Source organism: Colius striatus, chromosome 1 (genome assembly GCF_028858725.1).
Source record: "Colius striatus isolate bColStr4 chromosome 1, bColStr4.1.hap1, whole genome shotgun sequence".
NCBI lineage: Eukaryota > Metazoa > Chordata > Aves > Coliiformes > Coliidae > Colius > Colius striatus.
In genome coordinates this window covers 128,335,053-128,351,221 of record NC_084759.1, presented here as the reverse complement: position 1 = coordinate 128,351,221, position 16,169 = coordinate 128,335,053, and the positions used below count along the sequence as shown (strand labels likewise).

Here is a 16,169-nt window from a genome sequence, read left to right as displayed (position 1 = left end):
AAAAGTAAAAAGGTCCAGACAACTCTATACTGCCAAGATACTTGTCGAGAAAGAGGGTGCCTTTCCTATACAATTGTTACTTTGGAGTAAGCTATCACTGAACGAGAATGCTGCGTAGTTGAAATTATTTTTTCTGGGCTAGGATCAGATTTTTCAGTCTCTCCAAAACTCTTGCTAATTCAAAACAGTATTTTTAAGTCAAAGTACCATCACAAATTTTCCGAAACGTGCCTGGTATAATATTTCTTCTCAAGGACATTTTCATATTTCCTTAAAACGCTTTTGAAAAAAATAGCATTCCATCCCTTTAGCACATTTGATCTTCAAGAAACACCTGAATGAAGCATCTCTGCTGTACTTCAGATAACTCCAGATTTCATGTCATTTCATAACAGAATCGTAAGGTATACCAACGTCATACTCTAGGAAGCTATACTGCATTTCTCAGTATTAAAGAAGTAGCAGATGAAAGGTCTTTCAAATGTTTAAAAGTGTATGTACAGTAATGTCCAACCATTCGATACACCTAGACTGACAGCTGTAAGAAAAAGTGTTAGCTGGTTCTCAGTAATTACCATTAGCCAACAGTGCATAAACTTTATGATTGTGCAATTACCTGGAGAGAAGTTGCTGAATTTTATGTATTAATTCTAAAATGACTACGCCAAGAGGAAATGCAATTTTGTTCATTTCCATTACTTAACATTCTGATTTATTATATAAACATATATTCCTTACCAATCTTTGAATTTGCAAATAAAAGAACCATTGTAAGACATTTCATGAGCTCCATTAGCAGTATTTTTCTGCAGAACTCTTTCAAAAAAGAAGACAGAAGATCCCAAACCAAAAGAAGTGTAACACTCCAGTTACCCAGCCTTTAGATTTTTCATGCTCTGGATTGAGTGAACAGCAGATAACTGTGCAAGTAATTTTGCTCCCATCTGTTATTAGTATTGCTCTTGTCTTTAAATATTGTGGAAAAAAAAATTAAAAATCCTTAATACATATCCCTGTAGATTTCCTGTAGTAAAGGGTGTAAATGTGCATCAGATTCAGTCTTCTTGATTATCTGAACAAGCTGAGCATGCTCCGTGACAAGCTGTCGGAGGTCAGCCATTTTTTGGAGAAGTTTTGGGAAGAGGAAGGTGTCGTCAGGATGGTTGGTTTGCAAGTGAAGTTTCAGTACATGCACAATGCTCTCCTGCATTTTTTCGATGTGTCCCACATTTACAAGACCAGGACGATCTGCCATCAAAACAAACACAAGAATATGTGTCACAATTTTACAGCCTTTTTTAAGAGTAGCTACTTCATAGACTCTGTACCGTAGGCTACAGCGTATAGTTATTTATATTGTACACTGAGTGAAACGAAGCTCAAAATGAATCTTAAAAAAAGCAGACATTCTTATTCTATTGGCCAAAGTTTTGTCAATCCTCACTATTATTGAGGAGAGATTTCACACTACTAAGTAGAACCCATGCTACAAAATAAAAATGGCACGCCGTCCTCTCATCCCAAAAATCAGAAGAAAGATCCAGCCTAGGAATCCAGTTCTATGTCCTGTACATCCCAATAACAGAATTCAAACAGTAAGGAAAAAAATACCATGTGACTATTTGTCTTGAAGTTTGGTAGCAATACGGCCTTTCACTCTTAGTTCCCACATGTATATTGCTGTGTTGTAAGTTATTGAAAGGATGCAGAGAAATGTTTATTAGGGATGTTTCACTTCTAGTCTTTAATCTCATTTTCAGCTACTTACAGTCCTGTAATACCTTCACTCTTCAGATCAGACTTCTTGGTAAGAAGTCTGGGACAACAGACTAAATACACGTCATAAAAACTTAAGCTAGTTCCTAGCAGAAGGACGGGGGGGCAGGGTGGGGGGGAACCCAACCAAAACAAAACATTTTTTCTTCTAAGAAAGAACTCTCTTGACTTTTGAAAATGTCAAAATACCAATGTATGGTGAAAAAGTCATTCAAGATTTAATGTGAACTTGCTGTCTAAACTAGCACATGAAAGTTTACAGATTGTATCTCTTGTCCTTGTTGAGGATGCACCCGGGGCAGTGAAAAACTCTGAGTTTGGCAGAATGCAAAAACAGGTAGGTGGGAGTAGCTGTTGCAACTTTCTTGATCTTTCATTTCCCTTTTTGAAAATGCTTAAGGATAGTTTTGAATTTCACCTTAAATACAAACATCCTTCCTTTCTGAAGGAAAGAAAGAATTATAAACTACTGTTGCATTTGTATTCCTTTACTCACAGGGAGTTTAAACAATGGGCATTTAAAAAAAAACAAACCAAACCAAAAACAACACAAAAACGAAACCCCATATCCTTAGGTACTAAGAAATAATCTAAAAAATACTATCACCTGATTTTTTTTTAAATTAGGCAAGTGCATTGAGCTATGCATTTGTGCAGAACTCATTACATGGTGCAATCAGCAAGTGTCAAAGAAAAGTAAAGGTATAATCTGTACTTGCCTCCAATCTCATCACATATTATTTTTCTGACCATTTGGTAGATACAAATACTGTTTAGAACCCAGCCTTAAACATAACAACAAAGTCCTCCAAACCCCAAACTGAAAACCACCAACACTCTTCACATCCTGCTTTTAGAAACAGAGTAACTAGACTCCTCTCTAAGTGAGGCTAAAAGGTGTTTCTAAGCACCTCTACATTTCTGCAAAGCCAAATAAAGGATCAAGACTGTTAACAGTTACACAAGATCTTCCAGGCAATACGATAAAGGGGAAAGTGGCATTCTTAGTAGTAGAACTGAATCTTCAAGACCTATCTAGGCTCTTCCATTAAAGTCACTGATTCACGTGAAGACAATTTTAACATTTACTGCCTTAAATACGTAATGCTTACCTCCACAGCAAATGATGGCAGCAACAAAAAGGGATATATCACTGTCATCCAATTCTAGTGCATTGAATTTCATTGCAAAATCAAATTTTGGCTCCATTATGTCACAGAATGGCTTTCTCAGGCTTTTCAGGAACTCCCGGGTTATGAAGCCGTTTCCGTAGGCTACCAGCATCCCGTCCTTGTTCATTACAGATGCTAACATGGCAAATATGGCTTCATAAACTCCGTATTTTAACAATGTCACCTGATCATTCAAGTCAAGACTGGAGAAGCCAGGGATAGATTTGGCAAATTCCGTAAGTTCTGTGACAGTCTCTACAGACGTACACTGGCAGCAGTGGAAGATTCGAACTTCTGCTTCCTTGTTCTGAATTCCATTGGCTACCAATTTTGCCACCAGGGTCTTCTCTGCCATACACAAGGTATCCATATCATGTATAACAAATGGCTACACAGAACAAAAATACTAATTCAGTTACAAAGTAATGGTTATTAATCATAGGTTTCCTAAATAATAGGAATTTTGATTAACTTTCATGCTAATCAGTCTTCAGCTCTCAGTAAACCTCGAGTTCTTTCATATTTCTGCATCAAGACAAGCCACATATTACAGAACTACAAACTGCAGTATCTGAGAACAAGTCTGCTCTGCAAACAACAGTGCAAATAGTAAAATGTAAATATAGATGACATATCTTTAATCTAGTTTTACGTAGCAGGTACAGTGAAGATCCAGAAGTACTGTGCTTAGTATGCATATATCCATCTCAGAGCAAGTCCCAGAAGGTTCACAGAAGACTTGTATTACCTTCTCCAGAAGTCCAGGTTATTCTGCCTACACTCCTATCGATTCCTAAACTAACTACACTTGATGAACATCCTGATGCTTTCCTGAAGTATCCTAGGGGGAATACAGACAGTCGTTTAAATATAGAACAGCATATTTGCACAAGAATGTGAACCCTGTACTACTCTTGTGTTTCATTACCAGATTGTCAAAGACTACATCCCAGCTCATCTACCACAGAAATTCAGCTCATCTTTCTAGCTACAGTTAGTGCTAAATCATCTCCAAACCCAGAATGCCACTAGAACATCAGATGATGCAAAAGTCTTTTCCATAATCCCCTTAATTAAAAAAGGTACATGAATTACAAAATTATGAGCTGGTCTCCTGAAGAAATATCATACAAAAAAAGGCACTCAGATTTTCTTAAGAACTAAAAAATATTTTTCTACATATCTGAAGAGCAGTAATCAAAGCAGAGGACAATTCACTAAAGAAAAACAATTAAAAGCCCAGTGCTTCCCAGCTTACCAAAGTCATGGCAATTGACTTAAAACACAAGTCTAGTTCCATAAATGGAAAAGCACCTTTCCTGTGCTGTTTTGCTCATCTCGTATTAAATATCATGAGGAATGTTCAGTGTTCTGCTAGAAACTCATGGGACACGTTTATTTCACTTAGAAAATTGTCCAACATGCTAGTTTCCAACAGTTGTCCACTTTTTAAATGCAAGTGGCAACTACACATTCCATCTTCCTTCAGTAATTGGAGTTACACAGACCAGAACTTTTCCATGTGCCCATGAGTATGAGCAGAAAGTGGCAAAGGAGTAAATCCACCACATTTCGAAACCCTTTAAATGGTGCCATAAATCTTTTTGGAATTTATCATCATTTCACTATGTGGAAAACAGTTGTGGCCAAGAGCCTAGGAGCTAAATTTAAGAATGATACCTTGTCATCATGAAAAACACTAATTCATTCTGAAAGGTAGTGGTGCCAAGAGTTAAGATTCAGTGCACTCAACTGTTAATGCACTGTTGAGAAATAGGTGTATTACCATAACTACCAAAAACAAACCCTTCTGATTTTTCTGTTAAAAATTCAAAAGAAAATGAAAATGTTTGTTTTCCCAAGAAGTGATGAAATAGCTTGAAAATTCTCTCCTCTTCCCTGCATACTGAAGAATGAGAAGGCAGCCTGTTTATAATACACTGGGTCTGATTCCTCATTAATTTTTGCTTGTAAGTTCACCGAGACACGTGGCAGGTTAATTGGATGACTATAATCTGAGAGCCTTGATCACTTCAATGTATCGCAACATTTAGGATGTAGCGATCTAGAATCCCTGCACATATGATACATATTGTAGCTGACGATTCTGATGTGGTAACAAGCCTGAAAAAGACTTTATGCAGATACCTTCATGGTAATGTGTTAAAGAATAGTATTTACTGTAGGCTTGTGTCAGCTTGTACCCCCAAAAAAGTTTAAATCTGTGCTTAATTTTAAACATCTCCTTAATCCAGTGAAAAAGACTGGGATTATTTGTTTATCTATCTCTCTTTTAATGTAGAAACTTGTATGCTTGGCTAGACTAGATTATAACATGCCAAATTCCATGGCTTAGAAGACAGCTTGCTTGCAGTTTTTATAACACTCATCCACACATTTACATGGGGTTTATTCTGGCATATGTAAAACCTCTTCTCTGCAAATTGTTACTGAAATTAAAATAGTTGGCAAAATAATCTGTTGTAGAAGATAGCTATCTTAAATCACACCAGAATTAAAAAAGAATATGCATACAGTGAAACAGGTCGGTCCTTATAGCAGTACCATTATACCATCTCATGTGCTACAAAACAAAAAGCAGTTGATAGCATTAGGTAAACCTTGGCTACCTAGTTATCCTGAAAGAAAAATAACCTCTACAGAGTATGGGTCTTCACAATCTTTCTTGCTTCTCCCTTTCAAAGTGACCATACAGTAAAGACCAGGAAGGCTGAGTGAGGAAATGGCCAGAACTGTAAACAAAGAATTACTAACTCTGGTGTTCTTTTCCCTTCTGCCATTAGCGTTGTTCTGATTAAAACACAAGTTGTGCAGAGCCCGTGTACACCCTAAAAGATTATGATATTTATCCTGGCATTTGTGGCAGACATTACCTCTTTTTTTTTTCCCCTGTCATAATAGGAAATTAATTTTGAACAATTTCCCCCATCTGTATCAAGAGGTATTCACTTCACATGTCACTTCTTTTTTAATTAACAACTAATTTCCTTTCCCTTGTGCGTACTGTATTTTAAGGTTACAAGCTTCCATTTACCTGATTTTCCTAAAGCTTCCTATTGTCCCAGTGGTGGCTAAAAGCAACTGCATTTACCATGGGCATTCTTTTTGTGTATTTCATGTCTCTTTTAGTATGGTATTTGTTTTCTAAAATATTTGTTTATGAGTCGAACAAACCATTATAACCACCTCATGTACTCGCCAGCTTTACTCCAAAGTTACAGCTAAAGCACTTACCGGATTGTTATTAGTCTTGCCTGCAAGGATGATTCTGGCTTTAACCTTGTTCATATTGAAGTTTTTCAGGTAAGCGTCGTGAATTCTTTTGGCAAGTGATTTAAGATCTGCCATTTCTGAATCTTCTACGTAACTTTCACCTGTTAGAATTTCTGCTTTTAACTTGGCCTTCTCAGACCTTGGCATTCGTCCGAAACGTATTGCTGATGGGGAGACATAATGGGAAAGCAAACATCAGTTGTACAAACATCTATGCCTTTTGCCATTACTGATTAGAGCAGTATGACTTTCTGTCTAGAAAAAAACAAGGTACAAGTAGTATTTTTATTAGGATAAATTGATAAGTGAAAAACTCATCTTTTCCAATATAGTCTGTGACTAATTATCAAAACAACATGATAAACTGAAGGTAGTTGGATGTTTCAAAACACAAACTGGTACCTGCAATGAGCTGGAACGCACACTTTTTTCCTTTCACATTACCTAAGAAGTTGTATTTTGTTTTCTCCTTGTTTTGTTCTACAGCTCACAATATGAAACTTGTAGTCCACGTCAGGAATTCTAAAGAACCAAGCAAGCTCACGTCAGGAGCTTGTAGCAGAGAGCACATGTGCCAGCTGGAGAGCTGCCTGTGGAGTTACTCCACAGGGAACACTGGAGTGGAGTTGGGCCCTTATTCCATTTCTGATTCTGAACCAACTGGGGCAGTCAGTTCTATATGCACTGAATGTTCAGTTCAACATATCTGTACTGCCTAGGGAGAACACAACATGAGACCTGGATTTATGCTCAAAGGCTATAGTCAACAAAATTTCCCCCTAAACCTACCATTTAATGTTTGGTGGTTTTTTTCCCAATAATGAGGCCTTCAAGACTGGAGAGGATGAGAACAGAGTCTGAATATCCAGTCTAGTCATGAGGACTTTTTTTTTTCCAACAGGCAGGAGACGCGAGTTTTGAAACATGACTGGGTATGTAGAACTCCCAGTTCTTGGCCAAGTAGTCTTGCCATTTAGCAATAAAACAGGCATGTCCACATCCTTCTTCAATTTAAAAGTAAACCAGCTTCATTTTAAAAGGGGCCATACCCTCTGATGGAGTGCAAGGTTTTGAGGTAGTTATCCTTACTGCACTTTAGCCTCTATCCAGCAAAAGGTCAAAACCTCGCTGCTTAGACCAAGCAATTCAGAGCTTGTGCAGATTCAGCCTTTGCACACGTCCAAGGAATTTTCTCATGCAATAAGGAAGTGATTCTAGGCGTGATCTGAAATAGTTTTGGACTTCCATAGAAATCCAGCATGGAACGGTTGTTCAGAATCTGGCCACGGGTCTATTGGAAAAGCAGAATAATACCGACTCTGAACTAAAACAGTTTTAAGCTCATAGTTGTAAATCTAGTTCTAATTCTTTTCCTGAGAAGTACTGCCTGCAAGTTAGCATTCATCTCCTTCCCCCACTGCCTCCCATATGTTTGCTGCTGTAAAACTGCTACTACTTCCTTCAGCTGGAGCACAGCTGCCCACAATGTTTTAGTAGGATGAAATAGCTTCAGCTGAATGTTAATTCCTGCCAACCAGCACAGCTGTCTGCTCAACTCCTGCCCCTTAGATGTTACTTTGTTGGCTGGAACAATCCTGACCAAGCAGCAGACTTGGGAAGAAGGGTAATGCTAGTCTTGCAGAAACTATCAACCATCTCCCAATGGACCTTAATCTCAGTCAAGGATCACCACACGGGATCCAGACCTCCCCAAAACCAGAAATTCAACTCTCCTGATGTCTCTAGCTTGGAACTCTAGACCACAATGTCATAGGCAGCTTCTCCAACCATATCCCCACCCCAGCTACCTTGACTGCATAGTTTCCTTTTGGAAGTTGGTCTTCTGACACACAGTTTTTCACCTAGACCAGCATTTTCACCTACTTTTCACTTGCTCCCAAATTGCCCCTGCTCCCAAGTCCAGCCTTGACACTATCAGGCCTACTTAGGGAAAGCCAACTACTATTGGCTGGCTACACAAAGTGTGCTTTCTCCTGCCTTGGCCTCTCCCTCTTTACCAAAGCTGCTTGGCAAGCTACAGACTGTGCATAAGACTGCCTTGTGGGTTGAAATTGGTCTGCAAGCCATAGGCTTACCAGCCTCATCTTAAATCGTTAGCACAAACAATAACATAATTTTCAAACTGGCCACCCAAACACTCTGAATTTTTACCATTCCATTTAACAAGCAATCTACCAGATTCCCATTCCACAATCAGCGCAGATCTTTGCCCTCCCCCTACACTCCTTGAACCATCTGCCCAAGAGCTGTTGTACTGTAACCTGAAAAAAAATGAAGTCTGATTTCCTACAGATTTCTATCTTGCATCATTGTCTCCCACAATGAGCTAGTTATTCTCTTCCTACTCCTAGAATGCCCTTGATCAGAATTCTTCCAGTATTGATTCTCCTTTTTTTTCCTTCAATGGGAGAAATGGTGCCAAAGCTCTGGTTGAAGAAAGCAACTAAATGAACATTCGTACAGGCAAGCAGACATCCATCATAATTGTGTAGTACTCTGAACAGTATATTTGGCAGCTGTGCATCTATTACATTAACTTACTCACTAGGGAAACTGTAGTGGCCTGCCATGATCTGTACTGTAAAAATGTGAGGTTCAACTCATATACAGAAGTCAATATGCTATCCAAGTGCCTGCTTCTGGAAGTAGGCTCTGGGTGGGAACAAACAAATTAAGGGCACTCTTACCTACCATTATGTGACATTCCAACTGAAAGGCACTTTTGAAAACGACAGTATTGGCACTTATTACGATTTTTTTTCTGAATTTTGCAGTTGCGATCACACTTATCATAGATGAGTTTTAAACGAATTGTTCTTCTAAAAAAACCCTATAAAAAAAGTTTGAGAAAACAACATTTAATGTGAAAGAATGTTCACTACTAAACATCCATCGTACAGGTAAGGTTTTCTTTTATTGTTTATTGATGTCACTAGCAAAACAATAAGTACAACCTGTCCAAAGGTAAGAAACTATGCAGTGAAGTGCTGTATGTGAATGTATGTATATAGTGGAAAACAAGAAAGGTGGGAGCAGCCCTCAGCCCTCTTTCCTGGGAGAAGACCAAAAGACAAGAGTACTCAAGCAGATTTGCTCTCAAGGATTAAGTAACATATTGCTTTTGTATGCATTCTCTCTGCGTCCTCTGTCAGAAATAACCATCTTTCATATGTGTAAGTCACAAACATGCAGATTTAACACATCTTTTCTTCATCCAGCAAATGTGAGAAGTACGACAACGCAGCAGCATATAGAAAAAGCCAAAGATACAGAAGTTAGCATTACAGAAAAGCCCGTAACTCAAGAGATCTTACCGTGATGTGTTGTCAATGCAATGTAAGGTTAGTTTCATACTATGAAATCACAGGGTTAGCAAATTTAGAGTCATTGCAACATTTTGCTTCTCATAACAACATGTCATTTAGACTTATGAACTGGCTCTCCAACTCTAAAAGATACTCCAACGTTACTTTGTGAGACGTATATTGAGATTATCATATTCTGACATTGTGCATGAAAGAAAAATGTACACACATACAACTATTTCTCTCACATTACATTATCATTTAGAAAATAAATGGAAAACTAAAACATTAGAAGGAAAAAGAAAAGAATCTTGTAATTCAAGGGCCATGTTATTCCCAAAAATGATATGTTAATGATAACACTAATTTGCCCTGAGGCATGGACTGGCTCTAAAACTATGAGAGGTATAATAATACTAAGTGATTCAGGCACAATGTGGTGGAGATGGGAAATTCAGCATTTGTTACAGTCATAATGGAAATGCAGCCAACTCGCATGCTTCTCACAGCCATACTCCCAGCACAAATAAAGCACTAGTGGAGCAATTAGGCTTCAACTTTTTGTCACAGTTTAGTGGTTTAAGTAGTTTTAGTGCTTAACTAACTAGATCCAGAAAAACAGCATTAAAATTATCATTGTGAACTGCCCTTGCTTGATGAAGGTGTAGATTCAACTTACGATATCTGAACAATTTATTTCAGAAAAAAAGATCATAGATATCTTTATTAATTTAGTAATTGTAATGGCTAGAATTATATTAATTAAACATTTCTGTAACAAATATTTCTCTTCATACCAAGCTAGTAAAGGATTTGGAGCATGTCTCATATAAGGAAGGGCTGAGGGATCTGGGTTTGTTTAGCCTGGAGAGAAGAAGGCTCAGGGGAGACCTTATCGCTCTCTACAACTACCTGAAAGGAAGCTGTAGCGAGGCAGGGATCAGTTTGTTCTCCCTAGTGACAAGCAACAGAGCAAGAGGAAATGACCTCAAGTTGAGCCAGGGGCCGTTCAGGCTGGACATGAGGAGGAATTCTTTACTGAAAGGGTTGTCAGGCATTGGAACGGGCTGCCCAGGGAGGTGCTGGAGTCACCGTCCCTGGAAGTGCTTAAGAGACAGTTGGATGTTGCACTTAGGGAAATGGTCTAGTGGTTGATAGGGCTGGGACAAAGGCTGGACTCGATGATCTTAAAGGTCTCCTCCAGTCTAAGTGATCCTATGATTCTACATAACCCTGTAAATAAAGCAACGCGATTTAGGTTCTTAAAAATAAAATTCCAACTGTACCTTACAACCTTCACAAGCATGTACTCCGTAATGGTAGCCTGAGGCTTTATCCCCACAAATTCTACATTCAATGTTTAATGCTCCACTGGGTGATTCATCTATGCTACCTGGAGCTGTGGCAAAATTAATGGATGAAGGACTGGATGCTGGTGAAAGAGTGTCTAAAAGAAAAAGGAACACTTCATAAATACTATACTATCAGGATTGATAGCATTTCTATACTAGATCCACACAGAAATCAGCTTGTTCTAAAATAATAATAATAATAATAATAATGAGTTAATAGTCATTAAATGAACTAATAACTTGGTCATAAGTGTTTGAGAAATAAGATTAAGATTTCCATTAACACTGCAAACACAAAACACAGAGGGTGTACTCTGCTAATTTTGATGATACATACAATGCCAACAAATAACAAGCCTTACCAAAGTAACCTTGATAACATGAACAAGAACGGTGACAATGGTTCCTGAGGATTCATATATGTATACATGCACCACACAAAACAAGAGAAAAAGCAAGCTTTTCTGGATTGTCCTGTGTTCCATTTTTTACTTTGATTTTTTTTCAAATGTTTCTCAATTTGATGCAAACGTTAATATTTTTTATCCCACAACTTAAAATGAGTAACTATAAAGTACTGTATTAATATTTTGTATAAACCAAGGAAAGTTTCTTGACTGTAAAAATGCAAACATATACTGTCATCACAAATAACATACATTAGGAACAGAAAAGCAGTACTCAACATGTACCTGTTGCTCAAGACAAATAATAGTATAAAATATAAAAGGAAAATAAACCTCACCACAGTGAAACAGAACCTCTCATGACGTCAAGTCTGCACCACACTATCCATTCAACCTGTCACTTGCTCTTTCTGGAAAGGTTACTAACTGCTTATCTTGCTGTTGCATCTTCCGTTTCTTGTGCCATAGAAAATTCTCTTGTGCATCAGATCTATTGCTATGGCATGACAGGAGACGTGTTCCTAGCTCGTGGTGAGTTACACCTTGACTTTTAAAACTATGAGTAGCTCTTCATATGATCATCTAAACTGAGGCCTTAAAAGCAGGTAGACAACTTCTCTTTCTAAATAATTTTCTCAAAGTGAAAGTGTGCTCCTGCACATCAGTAGAAAGGCCAATCAGATATTAAAAGGAACGTAACACAAATGTTTACAATCCAGCAATTTTAGAAGCCTTGCCCAGATATTTTGCCTTTTCATTATAATGGGAAAAGCACTTCTGAATTGTTGTACAATGAAATAAACTCTCTAGATATTGTACTACTAGATGAACATGTTACAAAACTAACACATTCCAACCATAATTATTAAAATGAATGTTTCAACCTTATTTAAGGAAAATATTTTCTAAGGCCAGAATGTCTTTTATCTCCCATCTTGCAGCACATGACTTTGGCAAATTAATAGGTGTGTTATTTTAACAGAAAGATTAAGAAACGCTCATGAATGTAGGTCAGCAAGTATTACGTTGGAAAAAAACCTTGGCATACAACTCAGTCTCCATTGCCAGCACTGCCAAGCCCACAGGCATCACAGTCCAGGATTTTTTGTTTAAAGTGTGATCCTCATTTCTTTTTACTCGCTTTATGGCATTTGAGCCTTAAAAGTTTACATATTCCATCTTTTCTATCAGCAAAACTAGGGTGTTTTGCAATGAGTGCTGAATACTCCAATTAGAAGGTGGCAGTAGAAGCTGATCTAAATTATTGTAGGACTTTCACACACATACACAGAAATAATTACAGAATCTTATGTCTCAGGACTATGTTATAAACCCAGTACAAAATAACTTCTGTAGAATGTACCTCTCCCATGTGAAAGTCTACAACCAAAAGAGATTCAAATCGTATTTCTACAAACAGTCCTTTGGGCAATAGTTCCAAGATACAGGTTTCTCTTCTTTCAAAACTCACACCATTTCAACCACTTTTGCATAGAAGTACATCTCAGTTGTGTTACTGCTGCTTTTGTAAGGCAAAATAGTGATCAGAGCCTGGACTGAATTTTAAAAATAACCCCCCAAAACAAAGCATAATGGAAAACAACCAGAAAGTTAAACTGCTTAAAATAGCTCTACTAATAAAAGATTTGTAAACCCACAGTTTCAAAAAGGAGTACCTTACTGACATTATTACAGTGTCCCATATCACTTATTTCCATTTTGATCCCTCAAATAAAGCCTTTTTCTAACATCTTTTGACTCCGTAATGCATTAGCACACTGAACCTGTTACTCTAACAAGGGTAGAAGCCATTAGCTCAACAATGCTACTCTTGAGAAGGGGGAGCAAACAGCATGTTCAAAACATCGATACACTAATATATACTGGAAATCAAGGTGAGCTTTTAGGGGTTAGATTGCAAATTTTTGGCAAATGTTTCATAATAGTTTTCAAATATATGTATTTTAAAGAAACTCAAAATATAGAGGAATTCCTATATAATATAGAGGAAGTCCAATATTGTGACTTTTTATATGACTGCAATACATAACAGTAACTTTTTTCCAGCAATAGGGATTTTTAGAAGTTATTTTGAAAAATATGTTGATAGCAATGATAATTTAAAACAGCAAATTTACATTACTTTTCTGTGATGTTTGTCTAATAAATTCACTTTAGCCTTACATTTTTGAAGACTGTGTTATAATCACCTTATATATTTCTATTGTCAGTCACACACAACAATTATTGCATTTAAAAAGTTCAAAAATTTTGTAACTATGCATGTACAGAAGGAAGTTTGATGGTAAACCAAAACTCTCTTACCTGTTATAACCGATCCATCAGATCCTGGGCCATTTCCCAGTGACTGGAATTCTGTTAAACTTAAAGCTCCAGAGCTATCATCACCTAGTGACTGAGAGAGGTCTTGAATGTTTTCCATATCTTGTAGGAACTCTCCAGATAAAGGACTGCCTATATCATCCTCTTCCAAGGGAGTAAGGGGATAGAGCTGGTTTTCGGTGTCCACCATTTTCATCAAGCAGAGCAGTCACTTAAACTTCTTTATGCTGGTGAAAGAATAATCATTAAACATCCCATACTTACATGATCACTGGTTTTTTTTAATTAATTTATATTTGACTCAATTACAGCACATGAATTCTAATTCAACAGTGAAATATTATACAGCATTCTGTTGCTCCAGAACCTTTATGCGATGTGAATCATCAAGAGAACACAGAAAAGAGAAAACATCCCCCACATACTTCAAATATGAATTAAAGTTTTGACAAGATCAACCTTGTTTGCTCTCCGTTGCTGGTAAAAGTTACATATTGTGTTTCTGTAGTAGACATTATGCACTTCTCACCAAAATTAATGGAAAAATAACAAATCTCAATACACACACGTATCAAGTTTGAGCAGTCTTTGCTCACCTTATCTAAAAGATTCATATACGTTGATTTGGTCCTCTGTTCTCATCTCTTAAATTTGTTCAATAGGTCTTGTAACACTGAAAACAAATCTTTGTAGAACTGGACCAAACTAATACTTTTTCTACATACTTGGGTCAAAGAGCACCTTCAGCAAGAGTGCTCCTGCTTATCAAATCCAATCTATCTGGAATTTCTGGAGTTAGTTTTATTTCCTGCAGTGAAATAAGTTTTTAAAGTTGCCTTCAAAACGAGCCACCAGCACCATCGAGTAAGAGCACAGAATCCTCAGAAAATGCTGCAAATTTTAGTTCTTTTTCTATGGACTTGCAGGTATTATTAAGTGTATTGCAGAATTATTAAGTGTACTGCATGGATATACTGCTGCTAAAAGCAGCTAATCTGTTCGGTGGGGTGAGTACCGCTGGGGTTAGTATTGCTCAACATGCGCGTAAACACATGCTGCTGCAGTCTGGGCTGCGCAATGGGCAGTGAGTGGCAGAAGCTCTGGCTGTTGCCACGGTTACTGCTCAGCGCTGCCCTTTGCAAAGAAGGCCTCTTCACTGCACTTTATTGTGAAGCTTGGAACTGCCCGTAACTGGCTCTGTACACAAATGCTGATTGAACAACAGGAGCGCTACGCTATAACAAGAAAAAAAACCATACTCAAACTCTTTCTTGGTGTTATTTAAAGGTTCAAATCAGTTCAATCCCTACGACACTAAACATGTTATATTAAGAAACTGATCCTTCTCTCTGATAATGTGGCGCATCCATCCTATAAAAATCAGGCATTTATTCTAGAGAAAAAACATATTTTTTGGGTTATGTAATTGACTAAAGGGGTACTGTTAAAAGCAATACAAAGTGCCCACTACTGCGTTACATACGAATGACAAAAAGGCAGCAATCACTTCTAAAAAGATTTAATGCAAGATACCTGCAATCAAACTTTTTCTCCCCAGGCTGATGGCAAAACTTTGTCTTCAGTTATATTTGCATACGTTTACAAGGTATTACACAGGTGTAACAGAGCAGAATAACCTACTCTGAAGAAGACTAAAAGTTATACCTGTAACAGCCTGCAATGCACATAGAGTTTTTATATTATTTCTTTTTCATGTGCACTTAGTGCACACTCCTACTTCTTTCTGCCGTTTCATGAAAAAACAGTGGTGGTTTATTTGTCACTCCTACAGTGTATTCCAATGCATTCCTTATGTGACTGTAAGGAAAAGGAAGCATTTTAAAAAAAAAAAAAAAACCAAAACATATTACATAAGGTATTCTATTCTGCAATTTGCATCCTTCCAGCTAATCAATGTTATTTAAAGTAGACCGGGCAAAACTCTCCTGTGATTTTCAGAGTACCAGTTTTTTCACTTCCCAGTTAGCTGCAGTGATAAGTCCTATGTACCCACTACCAGTGTTTAGGCAGGTGAATAAATATAAACATCTTAACCCCTCAGGTACAAGGGAAGATTGAAACTGCACTGTAATCATAAACTCCGATGATTAGAACAAACCACTATGTTTTATGTATCCTTGGGCAATCTATTACAGCTCTATGCATCACTCTGCTTGTTTTTGAATGAAAAACTACGTTGATGTTTACTTAAACGGTGTCTAGTTAAGACTCTCTTTCCTGCAATTCATGAAAACACTAGTTACAGTATTTAGCTTGTGGTACATGTTTTACAACACAAATACCACTGTAGAGCGAAGATACAGGTGTTTCTTTCCCCAGTCTAACAGCTTATTGTGTGAGAACTAAACCAGTAGCAGACACAAACATATAGCAAAATTCAGAGCTTCTACACATTTTACTCAGTTCACACTCTAAAATGGAGTTTGTTGTGAAAGTAAACACTGAAGATTTCAGGATCTGTCCAGCCTAATTGAGACG

The 16,169-nt window shown here is 37.4% G+C and overlaps 1 protein-coding gene across 2 annotated transcripts in view; it reads right to left on the bottom strand.

Moving 5' to 3' along the window:
• PPARA (peroxisome proliferator activated receptor alpha) overlaps positions 1-16,169 on the bottom strand; it is a 37,739-nt gene continuing 21,570 nt past the window's right edge. For both annotated transcript variants that reach the window (XM_062007017.1, XM_062007008.1), the window contains exons 4-9: positions 13,653-13,897; positions 10,855-11,015; positions 8,955-9,093; positions 6,204-6,406; positions 2,889-3,336; positions 1-1,248 (exon numbers count right to left, since the gene is read on the bottom strand). In XM_062007017.1, the coding sequence (XP_061863001.1) occupies positions 1,001-1,248; positions 2,889-3,336; positions 6,204-6,406; positions 8,955-9,093; positions 10,855-11,015; positions 13,653-13,866 (1,413 nt within the window). In that variant the 5' untranslated portion in view covers positions 13,867-13,897 and the 3' untranslated portion in view covers positions 1-1,000. The remainder of the gene's footprint in view (positions 1,249-2,888; positions 3,337-6,203; positions 6,407-8,954; positions 9,094-10,854; positions 11,016-13,652; positions 13,898-16,169) is intronic.